General features: G+C 41.1%; 1 protein-coding gene and 1 pseudogene across 1 annotated transcript in view; both read left to right on the top strand.

Annotated features, from left to right (window-relative positions):
• The first annotated feature begins 6,893 nt into the window (after positions 1–6,893).
• Positions 6,894–25,774, top strand: part of ROR2 (receptor tyrosine kinase like orphan receptor 2) — a 241,920-nt gene continuing 223,039 nt past the window's right edge. Inside the window, exon 1 of the mRNA XM_054032658.1 lies at positions 6,894–7,414. Coding sequence (XP_053888633.1) covers positions 7,306–7,414 — 109 coding nt within the window. The 5' untranslated portion in view covers positions 6,894–7,305. The remainder of the gene's footprint in view (positions 7,415–25,774) is intronic.
• LOC128838971 (histone H3-like) lies at positions 20,096–23,808 on the top strand (annotated as a pseudogene).

Here is a 25,774-nt window from a genome sequence, read left to right as displayed (position 1 = left end):
TTTTTATCAGATTCTCAAATAAGTATCACCAACTAGCCCCACCTACTGCTTTAAACTGCTCCTATCAGGCACATTTTCAAACCATTTGGTCATGCAAATAAATCCATGCACAGATCGTTCTTCATCAAATAGCAAGACAACAGTTTGGGATCATATGCTAAAGAACACAAGTGAACTCTCTAATACTCTAAATTAGTAGGGTGAGCAAACCCAGAAAAAATGTACAATTGTCTACCATTTTGTGCTTGCTGCACATATTTCTTGCTATACAGAGAAGGAATTTATACTGTGGTTTTTTATGCTTAGGCTCTGCCAACTGATTCTCCCTGACCATGCAGCATGCTCATAAGTAGAATATTATGAAACCATGTCTTTGGAGTCAAAGAGACCTAGTTGTATATGCCTCTGAATGAGACACAAATGCTTGTTGCATTAATTGGTCAAGTTTCCCTGTGCTTCAGTTTCCTGTATGAGATGGGAATAATGATATTTCATTTAGGTTTTCATTAGAATCTGATCAATCGCTAAATTCAGAGTTATTTGGATACAGGACCTTGTTTCAGGCCCATATCCTAATTACTTTTCAAGGTGCTTTGAGATCCGCAGATGAAAGGCACTCAATAAAGGCAAAGTATTGTTTATTTATGTTGTTATTTTATTTATTATGGGGACATGTGCATAATGAAAACCAGTTATACATGAAAGTAAACATGTTTGTATTTTCTCCTTCACAGTGTAGATAACAAAGAAAGCTAAGCTGCACAAGCATAAAATATAGGGGGATTTAGGTTGTATAAGCCCTCCCGTTGACTGGTTTAACTTAAATTGGGTTTAAAAATGATTTAGTTAAACCAGTGCAAATTCCTATGTAGATACTCTTAGTTTAAGAGTGACTTAGTTTAAACTGAATCTTAATCAATTTAAAGATTAAATTAATCCTGAAATTTCAGTTTAAACTGAAATAAGAGTGTCCACACAGCCTTTTGTACTGGTTTAACAAAATCAGTTTAAAACACAGTTTTTAGGGTACCTCTATACTTACCTCCGGGTTCGGCGGTAAGCAAACGATCTTCTGGGATCGATTTATCGTGTCTTGTCTAGACGCAATAAATCGATCCCGGAAGTGCTCGCCGTCGATGCCGGTACTCCTGCTCCGCAAGAGGAGTACGCGGAGTCAATGGGGGAGCCTGCCTGCCGCGTGTGGACCTGCGGTAAGTACCTTGTAGTTCGAACTAAGGTACTTCGACTTCAGCTACATTATTCACGTAGCTGAAGTTGCGTATCTTAGTTTGAACTGGGGGGTTAGTGTGGACCAGCCCTTAGTTAAACTGATGCAATTTTCTTTAGAGGTAGTTCATTCTCAGTATTGACTGTTCCTTGATAAATTAATTGATAAATTCAGTAAATATATTATCCATAATTACTGTCTACATAACAGTCACTGCATCTAATTCTGTAAAGTGTAATTGAGGGGGGAGGAGGAGAGGAGATTGGTATGTGTGTGGAAAAATTAACTTCTCCTGCAGTAAAACCCATGGGAGGAGGTTCTGGGAAAAGAACTCTCTGCTAGAATGCAGTTAGGAAATTTTTCTACATTGTTTTGTCTAACAGTCTTTGGACCAGATTCTGATCTAATTTACACCAGAGTGACTTGACAGGCTTCAGAATATGTCTCCATCTTATAAGCAAGATGGGTTTAGTGTGAGATCTGCAAGGGGACAGGAAAAGAGTTAAGGTTGCTTGGATAATGCTCACTGCACATTTCCATATTTTAGAATCCTTTTATTTTTGAGACAATTACAATGTTCTCTTACTAGCTTTTTCTTTTAAGTAACTGAAAGGATAGTTACTTCAACTATTTTTAATTACTTATTTATGCATGGAAAAAAAGATTTTTACAATGGAACGTTTTGTTAAAGACATAACAACATAATAAAGAATAATCAAGCCTACTTTATTCTCTCATGACTATATTAGTCTACTGTACAAACAGGAGCAAAAAAGAGATAAAGTCTTATTCTTGTCTTTATAGTCAGTAGATATAAGTTGGAATGTTGTGTTGGAATCCTAAATGCAGCAGTGGGTGTGTGTTATCACTTAAAAATTGTGAAATTTACTAATTAGAAAGTGAAATAGACCAATCTAGTTACTTTTCCTGTCCAAGCTGTGTGGCCTGACAACATTTAACATAAAATGTTAACAATAAATTTGATTTTAACATTATAATTTAATCAGAGTTGTTGTTAGTAATAATAATTCCTTTAAAATAAGAATTTTTTATAATAAATATACATGTTCAGAGCAGGCTAGACAATCTGGATACCAGGGCCCTACACTCCCCATACACTCCCCCTGAATTTCCCCAACACCCCCCACCCCTCAGTTTTGTGAATTAGTTACATGCAGTGTTGCCAATTTAGTGATTGTTTGGAAATTTAAATTGAAATTGAAACATTAATACATACTTTAAAAGCATATAAATTGTATGATAAAATACATGTATCTGAAAAAGTATAATAGATTTGAAAAGTTTGAACATAGACTAGCTTCCTTATACAGCTTTTGTTTTTATGACGATGTCAGTGCATTCATTTTGGTGATGTTGGCCAAATTATGATTTGTAAGCAAAGTCTAAATGAGCTCTCCCTGATAGCTAATGATGAGCTGGGGGCTGGGGGGAAAGGCTACAGATTGTATTTACATTCACACCTAATCTACCTAGGTACCCAGCAAACAGAGCTGTGTTGCCCAAGTGATAGATTTTGGCTGGGGTTGGGTTTCAAATCACTTGAATGCGGGGGGGAGGAGAGGGAACGGAGGGAATGAAATGTTGTTATTCTTATTGTATGAGTAAAGGGCAGTAGAACTGTACTTAGCCTGTGCTGATTGAGGGCTTCAAGAGAGAGGGTGGGGACAGGTTTTGCTTGATGGTCTGCCTGAGTCACAAGTACTATTTGGCCCAGTCTGCACTAGCAGCAAGGTTTCCTTCATTGAGAGCTGAGTTGAAATCACAGAGAGCTGGGTGGAACCTCAAGAGACATGCTAACAAACATGGGTGTGGCATCATACTTTCTATTTAAGCAGGAGATACCACACACTACAAACTGGAGGCCTATGTTAAGTGCATTGTCACATGTTCATCCTGAAGTTGAACACTGGTTCTAAACAAGACCAGCAAATGCTCACTATCTTTCTGCAAGAAACTCAACTGACTGGCTAGAAGCATATTGTGCAACAGTGGAAGACTCAACAGTTGAAAAAGTGAAGACCTCTCTCACCACATTCAAATGGGCAAGTATTAAGTCATTGTGTATGTTATCTTGATGTTAGTGGTAGGCCAGTAGATGCATTTCTAGATGGTCAAGTTATAGAAGACACACCGGCTGCATCTGTAACAACCCACATCTTAGAAGAGTTAAATCAGGGGTCGACAACCTTTCAGAAGTGGTGTGCCGAGTCTTCATTTATTCACTCTGATTTAAGGTTTTGCCAGTCATACATTTTAATGTTTTTAGAAGGTCTCTTTCTATAAGTCTATAATATATAACTAAATTATTATTGTATGTAAAGTAAATAAGGTTTTAAAATGTTTGAGGCTTCATTTAAAATTAAATTAAAATGCAGAGCTCCCTGGATCAGTGGCCAGGATCCGGGTAGTGTGAGTGCCACTGAAAATCAGCTTGCGTGCCATCTTTGGAACACGTGCCATAGGTTGCCTACCCTTGAGTTAAATGCTTGTCAATTGGACCCCAAACAGATGGCATTTGATGGAGCTGCAAACTTCTCTGGAAGACATGCTTGAGTACAAGCTTTGCTCAGAGAAAAGTGTAACTCTAATCTCTCCTATACACACTGCAGAGGCCATCTACTCCAACTAGCACTAGTACAAGCTGCAGACTCTTCAAAAGACATTTAAAAAGCTAAATTAAAAAATTACTGTCTTCATTATATTCTTTTTTCAGCAAGAATCCAAAAAGACTGAATATCTTGGAAAATATAGAAGATACACTGGGACTGAAGTTCAAATGGTCCAACCTGGGAAAACCATCTGGCTTTCTCATGAGTGATCCTTAGCTGTTGTCTTAAAATTACTTCAGCCATTATTATTGACTTTGGAAAGTATCTACCAAGATGGGATGGATTTAAGTACCGAGACTGGTGGATTACTTTTGCTACTACGTTCAGAGAAGACTATTGCCATTCTCTCGCTTGTAAGTCTACTGTTGAAAACACTTGGGTCATTAAACAATGCCATCCAGGCATCTGCTACAACAGTAGTAGTTCTTTGTCCAGCAATAGAAGCTACATTTGGATCAATCAGAGAGCTATCCACTGAAAAAGTATTGGAAGAAGCAAAGACTTCAGTCCAGAAGTTGACTAATGAAGGCATTTATATTGAATCCTTAAGTGAAGAGGACAAGAAGTGTTTAAGACAACTGAAAAAGTACACAGACTTTATTCTTAAAAATCTACAACAGCGACTTCTAGAGTCTTCTCAACCTTTACGTAGCTTTTACAGATCCCTGTCCTATAAAACACTGACAGTTGAGTGGAGTGAGGCTCTACCAGCAATGGGGCTGCCATGTGCTCAGGACAGAATAGAAAATTTGACCACAGAATGGAATATCATACGATGAATGAATGACGATTTGACTTCAACTTCTTTTTTATCATCACTATTGGCTCAATCTTTATGCTATGTTTCCTGGGATGAAAGAAGTAGGAATTAATCTCTTGCTACTCCCAGTCACAACAGCTACAGTTGAGTGTTCTTTTTCATCATTGAATAGAATTTTGTGTTCTGAAAGAAGTTGCTTTCTGCCTGATCATGTGAATGAACTAATGAGCATATCAATTGAAGGAATGGAAGTACTGGACACACGAGAAGCCACCAAAGATGAATGTGTTGCATTCAAGAAGTTCATTAACAGAGTTGTGCAAAATTATAACAAGAAACCAAGAAGGATGTAGATGTCGTGCTTATAGAATGCTTGAGTAGCCAACTTTAATTTGTGATGATTTCAAAACATGAGTTAAATCTAATAAAAGTCATGAAACAGTTTTCAGTTTTTACTATGGTGCCATACTGCCCACCTTCACCCTCACGGTCTCACCCCTCATCGGCCCTGACCCCCCCACCCCTGTAAATTGACCCCCCCCAATTTCAATTCTTGGGGAAAACACTGCTGGATACATAGCTTCCTTTAAAATTAATGGAAGTTACGGAAATCCCTACATTACTTTGAAAATCTCAAGAATGATTTTTTCATCTTGACGGGGCCCCTTAAACTGTGTCTCAGGTATACTGGCTGAGTAGGTTGCCTTTGGTGGTAAAAGTTTCCTGAGGATGGCTGGAGCTGGAAACAGATTCAATGTAGTCCTGGCATTACTGGCCCCAATTCAAGAAAGCATCCCTGTTCAGAAAAGTGCCTGACTGCTTTCCTGAATCAAGGCCTCTTTGCCTAATGATGATCCGGTGTTAGTTAGCATTAACAAAGCAGTGATCAGAGAGGAAATTATGACTATTCCAGTCTCATTCCTTTTTCATGATGAGGTGCCACAGAAATCTTCAGTTTGGGACTGGAAAACTGAGAGGAAAGAAACTGGCCACAAAGACATAAAGGACTACGTTGCTGTGTTTGTCTTTGTTTATGGTAAGTAGAAAATTTGAGGCAAAATAATAGTTTTTTGAAAGAAATGTACATTCAGGGCCTGATTCTGAGGGGCGCTGATATCAATGAGCGTTGTGTGTACTCAACACTAATCAGTATCCGGCAATACACACAATACCTATAACAAAGAATAACAATATTTGTAAGATCTTATATATTTATAGCCTCAATTATTTGATGAGCTTTCACTATCACATTATTACTTTTTTATTTATTCCAACAAATCAAATATATATCTATAAATACTATTTCAGCTGCAAATAATATACCGGGCCTTTAGATTTTATAGCATGGAATGAACAAGTCCCTACTCTGTTTTCTGCATTATCGTTAGGGAATGATTTCTTCATAGTCAAGACCTCTTTGTATGTGTAAAATAAAGAAATTTGAGAAAGCAAAAAAAAAAAAAAAAAGTTTAAATTGTGCTCAAAATATTTAGCACTAGCTATAATAAATTACGGTTTAAAGTGCCTTGCAGCTTTAAGGGGACAAATCGTTTTCTACCCTTACTGGGTAAAATTAGACGATTTACTTTTAACATTACAACTAAAGAGTTCCACTGTGCTTTCAAGGCAGGATCACGTTCTCCGGGTACTCTCATCTTATCGTGTGTGTTACAATGCTAATGAGGCTGGACGTTTCCTCGGAAAGAGTAATGGTTTGTGATCACTTGACACTGCATGAAAGTGAAAAAGCTGCTCTTTCTGCTGCTGGGGAAAGGGAGGCAAGTCCCATCAAGCGGTGTATTGTTTCTTCCCTCACGTTTTTCTTTGGTATCTTGAAGAATACTGGAGCTTTTCCCTGTGGGACTCGCTTGTTGCACGGTCTAAATGTGCTTGGTCCTCTGCAAATATTATATTGCCCACTTAAGTCATTCCTTAATTACGGCCTCTTTTCCCTAACACCCCTTACTTCAGGCCTAGCTCTCCCAGCAGCGACTGTTTTGCCACCTGAAAACGGGAGTAAATTGCCAAACGCAGACTCCTGGCCAGTTCATGGCAGAGCCAGAGATCGGACTCCACCTGAGCCAGCCGCCCCTGAACTGAGCAGGAAAAGCCCCTCCCGAGGGGCCTTCTCAAGCTGCCAGAAAGCGGCTGACGTCCCGCTCTCCTCCCCACTCCTGGCGTTTGCTGGGTTGCCGGCAGAGGGGGCCGAAGCGCAGGGCTTTTCCTTCCCCTCGGCGCCGCTCGGCGCGTGAGCTGCGGGCTTTGCACGTCTCCCCTCCCTGGGTAAGGTTTCCCCCAGTGACGCTGGGATGCCGGAGGAGGCGGCGAGGCTCGCTCCTCGCTCAGTCCGGGACGGCCCGTTACAGTGAGAACTGGCTGGAGTCCGGGCGCCCCCGCCCCCGCCTGCTGGGCACTGGGACGCCGCTGGGGGAGCCAGGAGGGGGAGCAGAGGCGAGCTGCGCAGCGCTGAAGCGGGGAGGTGAAATCCCCCCAGCCCCGGGCTGTCACCGGGCGCAGCGAGCTCCGGGCAGCGCCTCCACTTCCAGCCCCGGTCGCCTCTGCGAGGGGGCAGCCGCCGCGGGGACCAGCGCGGCTGAACCACAAAGGGCTCTTTGTGCAGCGGCCGGGCGCCCGCCTCCTGTCTCCCTCGCAGGCGAAACAGAACCGGAGGGAGCCCCGCGGGCAGCATGGTCCGCACCGGGGCAGTCAGGGGGGCATCAGCGCAGCGGCGGGGCGCGGCGAGCTCCCTACTCGCCCTGCTGGCGGCTTCCTCGCTCCTGCCCCTCTATGCAGCAGGTAAGAGGCTCTGGGACACCCTCAGTGGGCTGGGGGGGGGGCTACTTCAGCCGTGGGTGCTTCTCTCCCCCACCCCCCCCCGGTTGGGCATGGTCCTTATTCGCTGGTTGCCCGCCTTGCACACCCGGCCGGAGGGAGGATGCTACTTTCTTTTTTCTTTTCTTTTTTTTTTTTTTTTGAGCGGGGGGGGGGGGGGGGGGGTAATGTTCTTGGTCAAGACTAACTGTGCAAAGCCTCCCGGCCTTCCTTCCGAGCCTGGGCTGGCGGAGCCCGTTTGTTTGTTGTTGTCTTTGGGGGCCAAATAGAAACCTGATGTTACATGTTGTGCAGGAGAGGCGCGGAGCTTGGAAGGGGGTGGGGGGATGACTGCTGAGAAAAAGCTTTTGAGGCTTCCCCTTCCCGCGATCCATCACCGTCTCTTCTTCCTCACCCTCAGCTGTTTCAGCAGTGGGTGCCCCGCATGGAGTTTGTTTGTTTGTTTTTTTTTTTTTGATGGGGGGGGCAGCAAAGAAGAGGATGGGGGACGTTTGTTGCAGTCAGAGGCCCTGATGGGGAGCTCATGGTGGGTGTCCCCCCCCCCCCCCGAGTGGCTATAATAATGTGTTATTACTTGGGCTGTTGAGTGTTGCCAGAGTCTCGGTGGGGGTGGGGATTAAGGTTGAGTGCAGGGGATCGGGGGGTGGGGGGGAGCAGCGGTGCTTGGCGTTGATGGAGGCTTAATTGAGTCTCTTTCTGTGTGTGTGTGTGTGTTTTGGAGGGTCCCATTTCCTGTGTGTACCTGGCTGAGCCGCAGAGAGCCGAGGGGGCAGCCAGCCCTGGGGATCAGGAAACGTCCGGACTCGGTTCACCAAGCACTGCGATTGTTTGGAGAGCTGAATAAACTGGCCCTATTAACATCTGACCTCGCGCCGTGGCAGACTGGCTGCGGCTGCTGAAACGTTGCCAGTTTGTCCGGCATCTGCCTGGTCCAACAACGCCAGGATTTATAGAGAGCTCTGGGAGCGTGTGGGGCGGGAGAGCTGCTCTGGTGTAAGCGTTAGTGCCTGTAAAAGAAGCTCCATCCATGAACGGTGTGTTTCATGGCCAGCTAAGCTGTGTGGCCCTCCCCTGGAAGCAAGCAGGGAGAGGTCTAACTTTTCCTTGCCCCTAGGTTGTGGAGTGGGAAGGGGCGATAGGAGCTTCTGCTGGCTTCAGTCCGACACTCTTTGATCTCTCTCAAAACCGTTCTCTGGAAAATTGCCCCCCCCCCCCCCAGCTGCTAAACTTTGCTCTCTAAACCCCTTCCCTGGGGCGTTTTGCCCAGTGATCCCGGGGAGGAGATGACACTGAGTCGTCATTTGCATTTCAGGTTTGTAACCGGACCGTCCTGGGTCAACTTTGCGACGGGATAGTTTAGCCGATAACTAGTGAATCTTCATTTCTTTGTAAGAGGCTTTAACTTAATTGCCCTGAAGTGCATGAGGAGCCCGACGATGTCTGTACGCAATAACAGTGATGCTGCAGATTGGAGGGGATTTGTTAATCAGTTGCATGTTTGAAAGGGGTTTTCTTCCCTTTGTTGGTTTCGTAATCCATTTACCTCTCCCCGGGAGGTGACAGATGCCTATATTTCCTGTTACTCAGCTCTGGGCTCCTCGGTCGTGCCATTTGCTGAATTAGCATGGAGGGAGGGGGGCACGAGAAAGGTGGAAGGTTTGGGGGGAGGCGGTGGGGTTGGAGGGGAGCATGTTACACCTCAGGGACGTGGGGTCAGTTCCCGTTGCGCATCTTTTCTTGAGGCTTTTATTGCTCCCTTTGAAGGGCCTGGGGGCAGCGCTAACAAATTGCAGGGCCCTACCGCTGCCCTGGCTTTCCTGCAGGGAACTTCAGCCACAGCCTCGGCGTACATCGGGGCAGGAATGTCACAAGCGCAAGCCCCTAGCGGTGCGGGGTGTTAGCCGGTGGCAGATGTTCACTGGGTGCTTTTAAAAGCCTCCCGGAGTCTTGGCTGTAGAGATGGCGATCCTTCGGTGTGGGCTGTCGTTCCAGCTCGAATGGCAGATACCATCCCCCTTCCCCACCATTTTCTTCCAATTTCTCAAAACAGCTGGATCTGTTTTTAGGGACCAACATGAAGGACGTGCGCAGGATTTCCAGAGAGTTTTACTCTACCCTTCTCTGCAAGACGGGGCGCCTCCCTCCCCTTTCAACAAAGAGTCTCTCTAGGCAAATTCTTAAACTGCCTTACATGCTTAATTTGATTTTGGTGAGATGATTTCTGTACTCTTGTAAAATTCTTGATGGCTTTAACAGTGAAATCACAGTTGAGTGGCATAGTAACTAAGCAAAATACTCCAAACATTTGGCTGCCTGTTACCCAAATCTGCATATTCATTGATTATCTAGCATTCCCGGCTCATTCCTTCTCTTCATGTGCTGGCAGAAGAACCCTCCCCGCCCCCTCCTTTGCGGATGTCTTTGATGGGTGACCCCTTAAGTATTATTCGCAGGGTGTAGTCACACAAAGTTTGCTAGTGACATAGCTCTGCATAATTGACTGCAAAAACAAAGACATGCCAAACAGTTCTCTACATCTCCCGTGAACAGCAGTTGTCTCTACTGAGAGTTAGTAGTGGAATGTCTTTTTTTGTGGGGACAAAAGCACTGAGTACAAGACAAAATATTCTAAGTGATATTGTAGAGTGATATAAACTGTGCACGCACAATCTTAATTTTGTTGTTGTTCTGAGATTGTATTGACAATTTTATTTCTCTAGTTGCCTTTGTAGGCAATATGACTTGGTCCTGATGGAATGGTCCTAAAAATAGAATAAAAAAATGCAATTAAAATGTTATTTTTCCTATAGATAGGTTGGCAGAATCATACATTAATCTGAAAATATTAGTTTGTATGTGGTTAGAACTCATATTATACAAAATTTGTATCCACATCCGATTTGCAAAAATGATCCTTGGATATCTGCGGATGCAGGTACCTGCGGATATAAAGCAGATATCCGCAGATTTGCAGAGCTCGAAAAATGTTATTTATTTAATATTAGGTGCAACACCTGCACATTTTAATGACCCTATAGCAACCATTTATGTGCCTTAGAAAGGATGCAGGACAAGATTTCTTTTCTGTTAACAAAATGCATACTTGCAGAGAAATCAAAACTGAAATGTTATGATTTTACAAATACTGCACTTTATAAAATTGTAGGTGCTACTAATGAAGAGAACACATTTCTTTGAGTACAGTATTATTAAAGTTATTATAGTACAGATTACATCTAAATGCCTTTAAATATATTACTAGATGTAGTAAAAACCTTGAATTTCTAAAGTTTCATTGGATTTAGCTACCAACCTCCTCCTGTCCCCCTTGACTTTAATAAATGGGATTTAGCCAGAGACTTCCCATTAAATCCAATGCAGATTATTTGGCTAATTCCCATGCAGCTCTGAAAATGGAGGAATCTTAATACAGTTAGTAATACATTTCACTAAATACGAAGATTTTCTATGGCAAGCTTTTTTTCCACATACAAGACACAAATCTTTGTTGTTATAATTACAATGCTAGTATAATTACAATGCTAGTATAGCAATTCAGTTTGTCTTTGAGTCAAAAGGTAAATGAAGTTTCCACTGAAACTTTTCCCCCCTGGAGTGTCTTGATTTTGTTAATAGCAATTCCATCACAAATGCTTTTCTCCATAATCTCTTTTCTGCTGTAAATAGGACAGAAATGCAACTTCTGGGGAGAAAAAGGCAGATTGACAGGCTGGGTGAATTAATCCTATTTAGTGAGCTTTCAGTTGTTTGCAGGAAAGCTGATCTCTTTTTAAATTCACTGCACTTTTGGGCAAGGTGTTAATAGTACTGAGTACTGTCATTTGTATGGAAATGTACTTGTTCATTAATTACGAAACTAACAGCCTTAGCGCACACATACTGGTTGGTATGAAATTTAAAAAGTAAAGGGTCTTGTTGCAATATGCATTGAGACTTCATTGATAACTATGAGTTCTAAATAAAGATTTGTTAGTGTCTTTTTCAGACTGTATCTTCACAGAACCTCTATTATCAAGTGAAATGTTGTAGTCAGTTAAAATGATAGGTAGATGCATTTAGCATCTGTACATGTTGGAAACAACTTATCAGTCAATAGTCAAGTTTTTTTTTCCGAGTCCCCTTTTCATAGTTCATATATTGTCTGTCTGCTCAGCAATCATGTCAAAGAAAGCAAACCACCTTTGTTATGCATCAGCTTAGTATGTTTATAGAAGCGCGGTGTGGTGTTTCTCTTAACAGGGAAGAAATGCTGCTTACAATATTTCACTTAGTTTGTAATATTCTTGTAACTAGGCTGCCTGTGTGAAGGATGGCTTGCTATTTAGGCTTGTTTATTCTGTCTGGAGCTGTTGCTTTGTAAAGGAAGTTGTCATTCGGCTCAGCATGTCTGGAAAGTAGGCACGTGCTCAAGTCTTCTAATCCAGTGACTACAAAGTAGTTAAAGCTTCAAAGAAAAGGAACGACAGGATTTTGCTGCACTGAAAGAAGATGCATTGTTTGTTAATCCTATTTTTTTTTATTGTTACTAATACTGCAGGCTCCTGCAGCATAGTCATTTGGGACAAATAACAATGTAACTTAAACGATTCTTTCCTCTGTGAAGTTTGAAGTCAAATGTCCCTTACCAATTTACTTTTGTGCAAGCCTTTTGAGCTGTTGGCTCAATATTAGTTCTGTTGCAGAAAGCATTCTAGAAAATAGTTCTCTTCAATGATGTTTCCGTTTCAAAATGAAATCTAAACAGTTTGGACAGTTACAATTAGCTTATTGTTCATTAGCTTCACAAAACTTAATAAGATGAGCATATCTATCAATTCCTAGTACCTTTTTTTTGTTTCTTATAATTTGCGAATTTGGAAATTCTGAATCCAAGAACTTTCACTTTTGTGTTGGGAGTACAAACTGTGTTTTGGTACCCAGTTTATTTAGAACTGTTACAAGTGGACAAGAGAGAACAATGTAAGTAATTCTTGCAAACTTTAAAAAGTCAATTAAAGGCCCAAATTAGGAATTGACAGATTGAACCACTGAATGCTCTGAATCATTTAGCCTAGTATCCTCTCTCTGACATCACAGAAAGGTGCAGGAAACTCTGTAGTGGACAGTTATGGAATAATTGCCCATAGAGAGCAACAAAGAGTCCTGTGGCACCTTATAGACTAACAGATGTATTGGAGCATAAGCTTTCGTGGGTGAATACCCACTTCATCAGACGCATGTAAAGGAAATTTCCAGAGGCAGGTATAAATATGCCGGCAAGAATCAGTCTGGAGATAACCGAGGTTAATTCAATCAGGGAGGGTAAGGCCCTCTTCTAGCAGTTGAGGTGTGAACACCAAGGAAGGAGAGATTCTTTCTTACCCCAGGTGAGTTTCTATCTCTTCTAAAAAGTTTTATTCTGTGTAATATAACTGTGGAGATTCTCATCCATATAAATGTCTTCTGCCGCATATAAATGAATACCACTAAATTTTTAGGTGTGATATGTTGTGGAAGTGAGTTCCACAAGTCAATTATAGATTCTGTAAAAAATATTTCCTCTTATTTTTAAATCTATTGCCTTCTCAATTTAAATTAGTGTCCCCTTGTTCTTGTATTAGGAAAGGCTGAACAGATGCAACTGGTTTACTTTCTCTATACCATTCACTACATTTGTCTCCTCTCTAAACTAAGTCATTTCAATCTTTTTCATATTCTGTGTGGAAATCCTTCCATTTCACTAATCATTCTGGCCAATGGTGTTTAGACTCCTTTCTCTTTCATATCTTTTTTGAGATGGGGTCTCCCCCAGACCTATAGATAATATTCCAGGTGAGAGTGAGCCATTGATTTATATAATGGTATTATAATACTTTCATTATTTTCTATCCCATTCTTTATACATACCAGTGTTTTGTTGCCTTTGTTTTTAATTGAGCTATCTACAGCAAGGTTCAGCTCTTTTTCCTAGTGGTTACAGTTAATGTAGAACCCAGCAGCAATTGATTCCAATTGACTCATACTGGGTATTCTAGTTCTAGAGGGGAAGGCAGTGCATATATCTATTAGAGATAGATTACACCATGACTGCATGTAAAGGACATTAATTTAACCCTTGTTTCAATCTATATTAAATGCAGACTGCAAAAAGTAAAGTAGTGGTCTGAATCGTTTTAAGCATTACACCTCTACCTCGATAGAACGCTGTCCTCGGGAGCCAAAAAATCTTACAGCGTTATAGGTGAAACCGCATTATATTGAACTTGCTTTGATCCACCGGAGTGCGCAGCCCCGCTCCCCCGGAGCACTGCTTTACCGTGTTATATCCGAATTCGTGTTATATCGGGTCACGTTATATGGAGGTAGCGGTGTACATTCTTCTCTTTCCCTGATATGGTCATATTTTGCATTACATATGATGTGAGGTTTTTACCACATAGGTGACTACTTCAGTATTACCAAGGTCATACTGCATAGCCAAGAAGTTGCTTTTGCATTATTTTGGTTTGCTAGGGGATCCCAATTTTTTGAGTGGATATGCTTTCTATGCCTTAAAATCCTTGGACTAGATCCACAAAGCATTTAGATGTCTGTTACTTTAGGTGCCTTAGTTCAATAGTTAGATGCTCAGATTCTGCCTAACCCGGTAGGTGCCAAAATTCCCATGGTGCCTGAGTTTCTGCCAATGGGCATGCACACAGCTGCTTAAATCCTGATGCCCGATGCCTATTTTATGCCTAAACCTCAGTGGGAGTCACAGACTAGGTTCAGAGCACACCTGTCGGATCAGGCCCTGTATAAAGCACAGCCAGAGGAGGTGGCATCACACATTCCCCCAAGTCATTAGAATGCTTTTCCACAATTCAGGAGACCGGGGTTCAAATCCCTATTCTGCCTGATTTGGTGCAGGTACTTGAATCCAGGTCTTCCACTTCTTAGCTGACTGGCCTATAGAGTATTTTTCAGCAGAACTCTCTCCTATTGAAGCAGTTCCACTTTGTACAAAATACTGAAATATTCTGGGGGTGGGAGGGAATAGGGACAGCATCTATATTCCAGTATTTAGGGAAATCTCCTAGGAAATGGGAGAGTCGGGTTCAAGTCCTTGCCCCAGTGAATATTCAAGTATTTTAAACAAAGTGGAAAAGTTTCAACAGGAGATTCCACTAGAGTGGCAGCAGGGCACCTAAAGTTAGACATTGCAATGCTGAACCTAAGTCCCTTTGTGTCCACTGACCAAGTCCTTTGGGCTGGCATGTTCCTAGCTTTGGTATTACCCAATCAGCAATTAAGGTTGTATTCTCTGAAACCAGCTTTTAAGAAAGATACTACCAGTTGTAATCAATTATACAGACACTCAGCAGACAGTCAGCCAGTGAAAGTACTGATGACAAACAAGGTCTTAAGGACCTAAAAAAAGAGCTCTGTGTAAGCTTCTCTCTCTCACCAACATGGTTTTATGTTTTTTTTTTTTTCCCTTTCCTCTGCTATTTGGAACGTGATTTGCCAGCTGGGATCTTCTGGGCATATCTCATCTAATCAGTTCACTGGCTTTGCACAAGCTTTGGGCATTGGTGACATTGGGCCTCTCCTGTTCTCTGCCTGTAGCACACAGTTAAGTCCCCTGAGGACTGAAATACTTTAGTCTAACTAAAGTCTTTGAGGCTTAATATAAAGTACACTGCTCTACAGCCAAAATGCTTCTGAAATAAATGTAGTCAAACTTTACTAATTCTGGGTCACTGAGAACGAAAATGATGCTTAAAATTGTTGATTGGCTCTAGTTTTCAAGATATGCTATTGGGTCAGTATATATGACCCTTGACTTGGGAATGGCAGAGGATAAGTGAGTTATAAAGGGAAGGGATCTCAATTTAAACCAGAAATGACTAAAATACATCTTTGACTGGATCTATGAATAAATCTATGACTGGGTTTGGACAGTACTTGCTTTTTAGGCAAAACAATGAATGATGCAATCTGAAGCTGGTATTGCGTCATACATGATATGAATTGCATCATGTTATTCCTAGAAGTCATGGATGATGCAATCATAACAAAGCTTACATCACTCTGCTGAACAAATTTCCCTATATCAGCTCTAGAAATCATACAGTGTCGTGCTCTCTTATTTGTCCGTTTGATTTTGCAAAGGGACACATTTCTGTTTAGCCAAAGTGAGCAGAGATGCCTCGTACTTGTGTGAACAGTGCAGATAACTTCTGCTATGTTTGTGGTGAAGTGACTTTTGCATCACAAAAGCGCAGTATAACCACTATGGTTAAGAAAGTCTATCACCTTTATTTTGGCTGCAACATTGGAGATCAGGACAATAGGTGGGCCCCACACATATGCTGCAACACTTGTGCAACAAATCTTTGCCAGTGGTTGAACAGGAAAAGGAAATCTATGCCTTTTGCAGTGCCAATGATTTGGAGAGAGCCAACAGATCATACCAGCAATTGTTACTTCTGCATAGTGCCTCCAGTTGGGAAAGGTATGTCAAAGAAGAAAAAGTGGACTGTGCATTATCCAAACATTCCATCAGCTATACGCCCAGTACCCCATGGAGAAGGACTGCCGGTTCCTGATGCACCAGAATCATTCTCATTTGAGTCAGACGAGGAAGAGGATGAAACTTCTGGTCCTGAACCATCAATGTCACAGGACCCACATTTTCTCCCATCCTCCTCCTCTGAACCACACCTCATAACACAAGGTGAACTGAATGACCTTGTCAGGGATTTGGAACTACCCAAAAGTAAGACAGAGCTGCTGGCCTCCAGACTACAGCAGTGGAATATCCTGGCAGGTGTTGTTAGGGTTTCCATGTTCTGTGACCGTCAAAAGGATCTTGTCCCATTCTTCTTCATGGAAGGTGATCTTGTAGCCTGCAACAACATCGATGGTGTGATGGCAGCCCTCAACATCGTTCACGATCCAGATGAGTGGAGACTGTTCATTGATTCATCGAAGATGAGTCTTAAAGCTGTTTTACTGCATAATGGCAATGTTTTGCCATCAATTCCAGTTGGTCATGCAGTCCATATGAAGGAAACCTATGACAACATGAAACAACTTTTGAGGTGCATAAACTATGACCAACATCAGTGGCAGCTTTGTGGCGATTTGAAGGTTGTTGCTCTCTTGCTTGGTCTGCAGACTGGATACACAAAGTACTGCTGTTTTCTCTGCGAATGGGATAGTCGTGTAAGAGATTTCCACTACATCAAGAAAGATTGGCCACACCGACAGTCATTGGAGCCTGGGAGGAAAAGTGTTCAGCATCCACCACTTGTTGAATCAAGGAAGATTTTGTTACCATCCTTACACATCAAGCTGGGTCTGATGAAAAACTTTGTCAAGGCCATTGACAAAACACAAGCAGCTTTCAAGTACCTCCGTGGAAAATTTCCAAGGCTAAGTGAAGCTAAGATAAAGGAAGGTGTCTTTGTTGGTCCTCAGATTCGTGAACTTCTTTGAGATGATGCATTTGACCATGCACTGCATGGCAAGGAAAAGACGGCATGGAAAGGCAGAGCAGTGAGCGACGAGCACGGCGAGCGATTTCACCAGGACATTGCAACAATGGAGAAATGCTATCAGGGCAAATGGAGCCCATCAATGCTTGCAGACTATTGCTGGACAGTGACAAGAGATGCTCCATTTAATGAATACAAGAGACAAGCCAAGAAGCGCTGAGTAGATACTGAATAGGACTAACTATGTACATAATAGTTTTTTGCCTTTTGTTTCATAATAAATTTTATTTATATAACCCTTTTGCTGATTTTTAAAGTGTTCCATAAACAGGACAGGTGATATATTATCATGTAAAGCAACCATAAACACATGAAAAAACCTAGGTTTACAATTTATGATTAAAACTCTACTATCTACACAATATACATAGACATAAAATGTAAAAACTTAAATATCTTAGAAACAGTAGCCAATCAGTTGTTTTAATTGTCATATTTGAATTCAGTACATCAAAATACATAATAAATAGCACATTTTATCTCTGAAGCAGACGACTTCTCAAAAATTGTAGATCAGTGGTAGCTGAATGAAATTTCATGTCCTGCGATATACAGAAGTCAGACTAGATGACTTAGTGGTCTTAATATTAATTGGTGTTCTCTCCTATTGGAAAAAACTCACTGAGAAACCTGGGGAGACCTATGAACCCTACTGAACTTAGATTTCTGGCTTCCAATTGCTCTGACTGTTGAAAACTTCTCCTGATATCTATAGCCTAAACATTTTCTCCCATAACTTTAGGTCACTGCTCCTTGTCCGGTTTAAAATTGTTTTAGGCGGTTCATTAACAGCTCATCTGGTAAGTATTATTTCAGGATGAAGTGGCTTCTTTAACTGATTTTCCTTCCTTTTGCCAGCTTAATGCCTTAACGTTATTTTTCTATACTTTTGTGTATTTAACTAGAATGACTTTCCTTTGTTGTATAAAGAAAAGACAAATTCAGTCATGGTTCTGCTACAAGTTAGCTTTCACACTCAGTTAATTCAAACTAACTTTTCAACACAACATACTAACTGTCCAACTGGATCATAAACTGAACTATAAGGATAATATTTTATTTTAACATTTTAAAGATCATACAATATCACATTTTTGTTTAGAGTGATTGGCATACCCTGTAACTTAGAGGAAAAGAGATTAAAAATGTTTAAACTCAATTTCCCAAGAAAAACAGTGAAAAATGAAATAGCATAGAGATATCAATATTGTTTGTTACTAGCCAAATACATATCTTCTCTTCTTAAATTTTAGTTTAAAGAAAAATAAATTTCTATCACAACATAAACTACAACCTAGGACATTTAAATAAGGTTACTATATGGGGAGAATCTCAGAAAATTATTTTGCTGACTCACCTGACAGCCAGACCAGGTGGGTTTCATTAGCACCAGCTTCAGGTGTAGAAAAGGGCTTGAGTGTTTTTCAGAGGATTACAGAGCCAGGGACAAAGAAAGAGAGGTCTAGAAGAGAAAACCTTAGGAACAATCTAACTCCGGAAAAAGCTTAGGCTAAGGTTCATATTTTCTTGTTTTAAGATAAAGACAAATGTGAGGAAAGGGGCAAATGTAGACCAAGACCTTTGTATTATGTATATACTTGGTAGCAAAATGGGAACAGCACCTGTTTACATATATCTGCATCTGTAAAATATTGAATTAATAATTCAACATATGCACATACCAGAGTTATGCATATCCACACATTAAAATGATCAACCATAAAGAAATATGCAAACAAAAGAGAGACAGTGCAAACCCTCGTTTTCTTCTTCAACTCTCTCCCACCCCTGAAAATGCTTCAGTAATACAATAATATGTCCACAAAATGTATAAAGCAACATTCATCTAAATCAGAATATCAAAGAATCCTACTGACTAAAATAAGACAACATCATACTGCACATCACGACTTGGGTCAAATATCTAGAATTTCTTGATCTATACTGTTTAGTATATGAAATAAGGAGTTTGACTTTATTTGATAAGAAATTTTAAAAATTGATGAATAGTAATGCACATGGAAATACCATTTCCTTATTATTACGTCTGTTAGGCTAGTTTTTCCATGATCAATACAAATTCTGCCATACTGCATTTTTAAACTAGTTACTTCCTTCCTCTTCCAGCAGTCAACACTTGCACATCTGGCTGCCACCAGTAAATTGTTTCATTAATTTGTTTTTCTAAAATATATACTTTCTCATTTGGGACATGCAGATATAATATTGGTGGCTCAAGAGGGAGGTCATGATCTGTAATCTCTTTAAGCTCTATAACTATTTGCTTCTAAAATTTTACTACCTTTGGGCATTCCCACCAAATATGTAGAGAATTTCCTGCATCACCCCCAACACATATTAGACTTTCTCTCCTCTAATTTTAGTCTAGTTGGCATGAGATCCCAGTAGTACATAATTTTAAAATAATTTACCCTATGGTAGTACTGTGTCCATGAAAGGATGTGCCAATCAGAAATTCCCCTTTTATCTTCTGATATGGCCCTACCAGTAGTATTTTCAGTACTTTAATAAATGTGCATTTTCTAACTAAAAGCCAGAGAATTCCATAAAATACATTTCTAGAATTTCTCCTCTAGAATTTCTTTTTTAAAAATGTTTTAAATTTGTAATTTCCCAACATTATTCTTCCATTTGAGCTGTAAAGTAATTTTGATTCATTACAGAGGTTTAGAAAGATCACAGCTTCTCTTGTCTGTATCCCCATATCTTAAATATCTTCTTCCAGTGGACTGTCATCAAAGAAAAAATCTTTTTTTTTTTTTTTTAAGGGTCACTTATTTATACTCAAACGTTTGCTTTAGGCTATGTCTACACTACAATCTTAAGTTAACCTATGCTGGGTGCACTTACAACCACCCCATTAATTAGTGTGGTGGCTGATGTCCTCACTACCCTTCTTCTGTCGGTGGTGCGTGTCCTTACCAGGAGCATCTCCGTCAACTGAAGAGGGGCAGTGTGGGGGACTGAGAGCCACGCTGGGAGCTGTGACCATGGGGAGAGGCAGCGGCAAACAGCTGGGAGCTGCAGAGAGTGCTGCTGTTTTTGCTGGACCGGAGAGAGGTTGGTAGCACGCTCAGCAAGGATGGTCTGTACCAAGCAGACAGCTCGTGAATCCACAGGTGGCAAGAGCCTCGCAAGCAGCTTGCCACTAAGGCTGCCCTGAAAAGCGCCCCCACCACGGATGGGGTGAAGAAGCCCCATTACTACCGCCCTGGCACCCTGGCCCTGCGGGAAATTCACCAAGCTGCTGATCCGCAAGCTGCCCTTCCAGCGCCTGGTGCGGGAGATCGCCCAGGACTTCAAGACCGATCTGCACTTCCAGAGCTCGGCTGTCATGGCCCTGCAGGAGGTGAGCAAGGCCTATTTCATGGGGCTCTTCGAGGACACCAACCAGTGCACCATCCACACCAAGAGAGTCACCATCATGCCCAAGGACATCCAGCTGCATGCCACATCTGCGGGGGGAGAGCCTAGAGCACCCCCCTCAGAGTCCGCTGGCTCACAAAACAAGCCTCTCCTCATGGAGCTGAAACAGTGGCCCCTCCCTGCAGCTCCCAGCTCTTTGCTGCTGCCTCTCCAGGTGGAGCTAACACCTGGGAGCTGTAGGGAGGGGTTGCTGAGGGTACAGGGGGGCATGCCTGGGGTGTATGACTAAAGCTGTTGGGGGAGATGAACCTTTAAATTCTTCCCCCTACTCTCAGTAGGCAAGTTATCTTTGGCAGAAGCTCCTAGCCCCACCACACCGCTGCAGGATAGAAGCCCAGAGCTCCCCCCTTCTCCCAGTCTGGTAGGTGGGGAGGGGGGAGCTCCGCAAGCTGCACTTTAACTGTTAAAGAGCCGCATGCGGCTTGCGAGCCATAGTTTGGCCACCCATGTTTTAGCATGTCGGCATAGCAGGGGAGTTACATCAGCAGGAGAAGCATTTCAGTGTGTACACCTTCACTGTTTTGTCAATGAAACCTGACTTTTGTTGACAAAACTCTGTAGTGTAGACAAGGCCTTAGATGCTCTACAAGTAAGTTACAAGTAATAATCTCTTATCTGTGTGGTTCTAATTTATAACCTGTCTCAGTAACAGGGCCGGCTCCAGGCACCAGCCGACCAAGCACGTGCTTGGGGCGGCACTTTGTAAGGGGCAGCCAATCTTGGGGTGGCGGGGCGGCGCTCGGTTTTTTTTGTTTTGTTTATTTGTTTTGTTTCGGCGGGGCTTTTTTAACCTTTTTGCCACCCCAAGCAAAAAAAAAAAAAAGAGCCAGCCCTGCTCAGTAACAAAACTTGAATTGGGACTTTCAAATACATTTTAAAATAAAATTCACATATTCTCCTTTATCTTATACTTAAAACAACCTAAGAGATGTAATATTTTTGTGTGCCCCTTATGTTTTCTAATTGCTTGGGCTTGATTTTGTTACAGACCTTTTCAGGATATCCTCACAGCTGATTGCCACTTAGGATTCAAATGTCTGTAAATCTTACGCTCCTGAGCTTCTTCTGTAATGTCCATAGAGGACATCATTGGCCTCCAAGTGTCCTGTCTTGAGGCAAACTTCTAGGTAGTTGTTGGTTAAAGACAAATGCCCCAAAGCACTTCTTCTATTACCAGAATGAGGAAGATAATGAACCTCAAAAACCCCCTTGGATTGTAAACTCCAGCAAATGCTGCTTAGCTGAGTTTTAGGACCTTCATCCTAAGCCTTGCATCGCAGTAGGTAAAAATGAATGATCATTTTTAAACTGAATGTGTCAGGTAGGAGAGTCTTCTGCCATAATTATTGTTATGACATAAAAATGATATATGGACTAGAGGTAAGTTAGAGGAAGTTTATACCTCCCTATTAAAACATTAATTTTGTATTTTAAATATAATTGAGCAGTTGGAATATACATATATTAGGATAAGTCTGAATTCAAAGTATCAAGGAAGAAGTTGTGTCTATTCATAATTACCCCATAAGTTTTAGGACAGTGTGTTGAAAGAAGTGATGTAGACCATACATCGTTTTGAAGGGATGTTTTAAAATAAAACTGAAGAAACAAAAAGAATCTTTTGATAAGCCAAAAACATACTAACCTTGTGGGGAATACCTTTACTGGGGAACAAGAAATAAAGACATCACCTAGACTAGTACCCTGGGAACCCTGATAGCTGAAGTTGCCACTATTTGAGACCTTGAAAATTTAAGATATTCTGTGGTTACTGTGGTGGCTGATGGCAAATTCTCTTCTTTTTGACCAAAATCCCTTGCATAAGGATAGGTGATCTGGCTTGGATAAAATTACAAGCTTGAACAGGATCTGAACCAAACCTATTTGAGGATAACTTTGCTGTTTTAATTTTTTTAATAATTGCACTTCCTAGTTCTGGCTGGAAGCAATTTAATGCTGCAAGGGTGAATAATCTTGAGGTATTTCCAGCCAGACCAGAAGCAATACTAGATGTCTTGGAAAAACTGTGTCTGTTCTTGCTAGAGTTGTAATCCAGTTTTGCAGACTCAGTTGGTTTGGACATTAATATGTGAATTTTTGGATACTTATCCAACCTGTATAACCTTCTGAGGCTCCTCTCTCATTTGCCTTGTCCTGTTTTTGTCAGCATAGTGCTGTAGAAGACTTACTGAATCTCTTTAAATCCTGATACTTAAGTATGTCAAACTAGCTAGAGGAGGGGTCAGCAATCTTTCAGAAGTGGTGTGTCGAGTCTTCATTTATTCACTCTAATTTAAGGTTTCGCGTGCCAGTAATACATTTTAATGTTTTTAGAGGGTCTCTTTCTATAAGTCTATAATATGTAACTAAACTATTGTTGTATGTAAGTAAATAAGATTTTTTAAAAATGTTTAAGAAACTTCATTTAAAATTAAATTAAAATGCAGAGCTCCCCGGACCAGTGGCCAGGACCCGGGCAGTGTGAGTGCCACTGAAAATCAGCTCGCGTGCTGCCTTCGGCATGTGTGCCATAGGTTGCCTACCCCACGCTAGAGTTTCATGATTTATTTTTTTAAAATTTAGGGCACATAGATTAGACATTTTTACAAAACCTTCCAACATAATGAGGATATAAAGAAATGAGTTGTGATCATAATATTACTAAAACATTTTAATAGGTGCCCATAGGGGCATCATACAGAAGGATTCTGGGAATCATTCACAAAGTTAGGAATGGGATGCGGATGAATGAACAATTTTATGGAATGGGGAATCTGTAGTAATTGCTGTTGCAGGCAGGGTGCATGGATTTCTAAAAATGTTAGATGAAAAATGTCTTACGAATGTTCTGTCTACTCTAGATAATTTCTGATCATATCATTTTTTGAAGAAAACTTGCACATCTCATTGAGGTGATATGGCAAATCTACCTCAACAGTAGGCAATGGATTTGCCATACAGAAATAATTTTGAATGTGGTCTTACTCATCAAGGACCAGACTCCCCAGGCCCTTGTGTAGGGAGAGGGAGCGAAAGTTCCAGGACTGATTCTTTCCGATAACATTGTGCCCCATCCAATGGCAAGGAACAATTCTGAGAACTTCGGAGAGCTCAGGGACTACACTCTCTGTGCACTCCTGAACGTCTAGATTACTCTGGAGGAGTACCATCCATTGAAATGAATGGGGCAGTTCATACCTCAGAGCTATGATTTTAGGCTCTCTGCAATCTCAGTAAAGTGTCTTTGAATCTGTTACACTTGCTTAACAGTCTGAGGTGGTGGTTGTTGGTTTGTTATTTTTATTTTTTTGTAACCATAACAGCTAAAGACTTAAAAAAGTGAAAGCTGAGACTCTGGAGAAGAATTGAGGTCTCTCTGCACCCCTTGCCCCACTAGTCATTTGTGCACTACTCTCTCACTGTTGAGGGATGTCACTCACACTTTAGGCAACATGGATATACAGACTTTGCAGACTGACTGCTCCTACTATGTGCCAGAGAGATATGGGAGGGATTGTTCCTCCTTAGGGATGACTTGGCTCCACACCATCCCTCAGTGCAAGCCAGGAGCCAAGTGTCAAAGTTTGGCCCCAAGACCATAAATTCACCCTACAGTAGAAACTCTCATTATTCTATGCTCCTGTGAGTTATGCTTAAACTATTTGCCTTTCTGTAATAAAGTACAGTATATCATTATAGCTTTTAACCAGAGAAGGAAATTAATTGTTTTGCAAGGCAGAGGTAAGACAGAACTACTAAATGGTAAAGGTTTTGCACATTCTTTTTCCCTGGGTTCAGATGAGGTTTACTGAGAATTTTCAAAACTTGGTCTCTTAATTTTTTTAGAAATGCACGTTTACAACATTTTAAGGGATTAACCACAATCCTTAGTGGTTTATGTTTTCTTGTTCCTCTCTGCTGTGGAATAAAGTGTTTAGAAATCCTTAACTTTTTGTGTGGCTAAATATGTGACATGACAATTTGGTTAATTAGCATTACTGCACAGTTCAGAACATATAACTTCATCATCGTAGTAAACTTGAGTCCATAGACTAATTTAAATAAATGTTCAAGCTTGGAACTAAAGCCAGTTAATACTATAAAACTATGCATTTCATAAATGTTTGCCGTGTATCATGCATTCTCTCCTTCCCTGTCCATTTCCTTTAACCCCCATCTTTGTAGGTCCTGTAGGTCCTGTTCCTTCATTCTAACTTCTCCCTTCTCTTTACATATTTTCTATTTCCATCCTGTTAGGTATGTTGTTCTCTGCCCAGATTCAATTTCATTCTGTCCCTTTTTTCCCAATCTCCTACAACACTAGATTCTTAATTTGCCACAGTCAACAGGTATAGCACCGTCAATACATGCATCTCCACCAGTATGGTCCCGACCCTAAGGATTAGAAGAGAGTGGAGTTTGTGTCCAGATCTTGGTCTACCTGCCACTTGTTGTCATGGCTCTTGTGATGGGTAGGCACCTCAAGTCACTGAACTGCTGTCAGATGGTTACATTTGAAACAGTGATGGAGAGATGAATTTCTCCATTTTATTTTGAGAGTTACAATGCTACAGTAAAAATAATGGGCTTGGCTTTTAACTATTTGAAAGAAGTCAACATTCTTTTTTTCTGTAAATTAATACTGTTGGTTATGAAAAAGTGGAAATTGTGAACTCCTTTCTCCTTTTGGTACATATAAGGTATGCATTCTGTATGAGTTTCTTCATACTTTTCTCCCAGTGACTTTTATCTTTGAACTAGCAAGCCCACTCTCTTTGGTAATTCTGAGTCAGTTAGGTCAGACTTGGGCTTTTCTGTGCAGGGACTGCCAAGTTATACTGAAATGTGTGGTGGTTTTGTGATTTGGATGACTGTCCAAAATAGACCTACCAAATGTCTTTAATTTAAAAATGTAATTTGGACTGGAACCATAGGTCCCAGGGGTAAAAGACCAGTGCTTTCATTTTTACTACTTAGTCATCATTCCTCCCTGCATAGGGGATTTTTTTTTTTCACTGTGCAAGGGCTGTGGTTTACATTGCCTTTTTAACAAAAATGAGTTCAGTTGATTTAATGTTCTGTTTTGTGATGAAGTATCCTGCCTAGGTCATAGTTTAGCTGTTAACAAGATATTTATGAAGTGGTAAAATTTCTCTACTCTGTGGTGAATTTAGCCTCTGGAGTAGGGCAAAAAGTTGGCTGTTTAGCAAATAAAATAAATACACTTTCAAATTATATGTTAAAACTATTGCATTTAATTTTAATCTTTTAGAACCACTTAAATCAGTTAAATTTCTGGAAACTGCTCAGGACTATTGTAAGCTGATCTTTGCAA

The sequence above is a fragment of the Malaclemys terrapin genome, chromosome 6 (genome assembly GCF_027887155.1).
Source record: "Malaclemys terrapin pileata isolate rMalTer1 chromosome 6, rMalTer1.hap1, whole genome shotgun sequence".
Taxonomy (NCBI): domain Eukaryota; kingdom Metazoa; phylum Chordata; order Testudines; family Emydidae; genus Malaclemys; species Malaclemys terrapin.
Note: the sequence above shows the minus strand (reverse complement) of the source record. Positions and strands in the feature narration are given on the sequence as shown.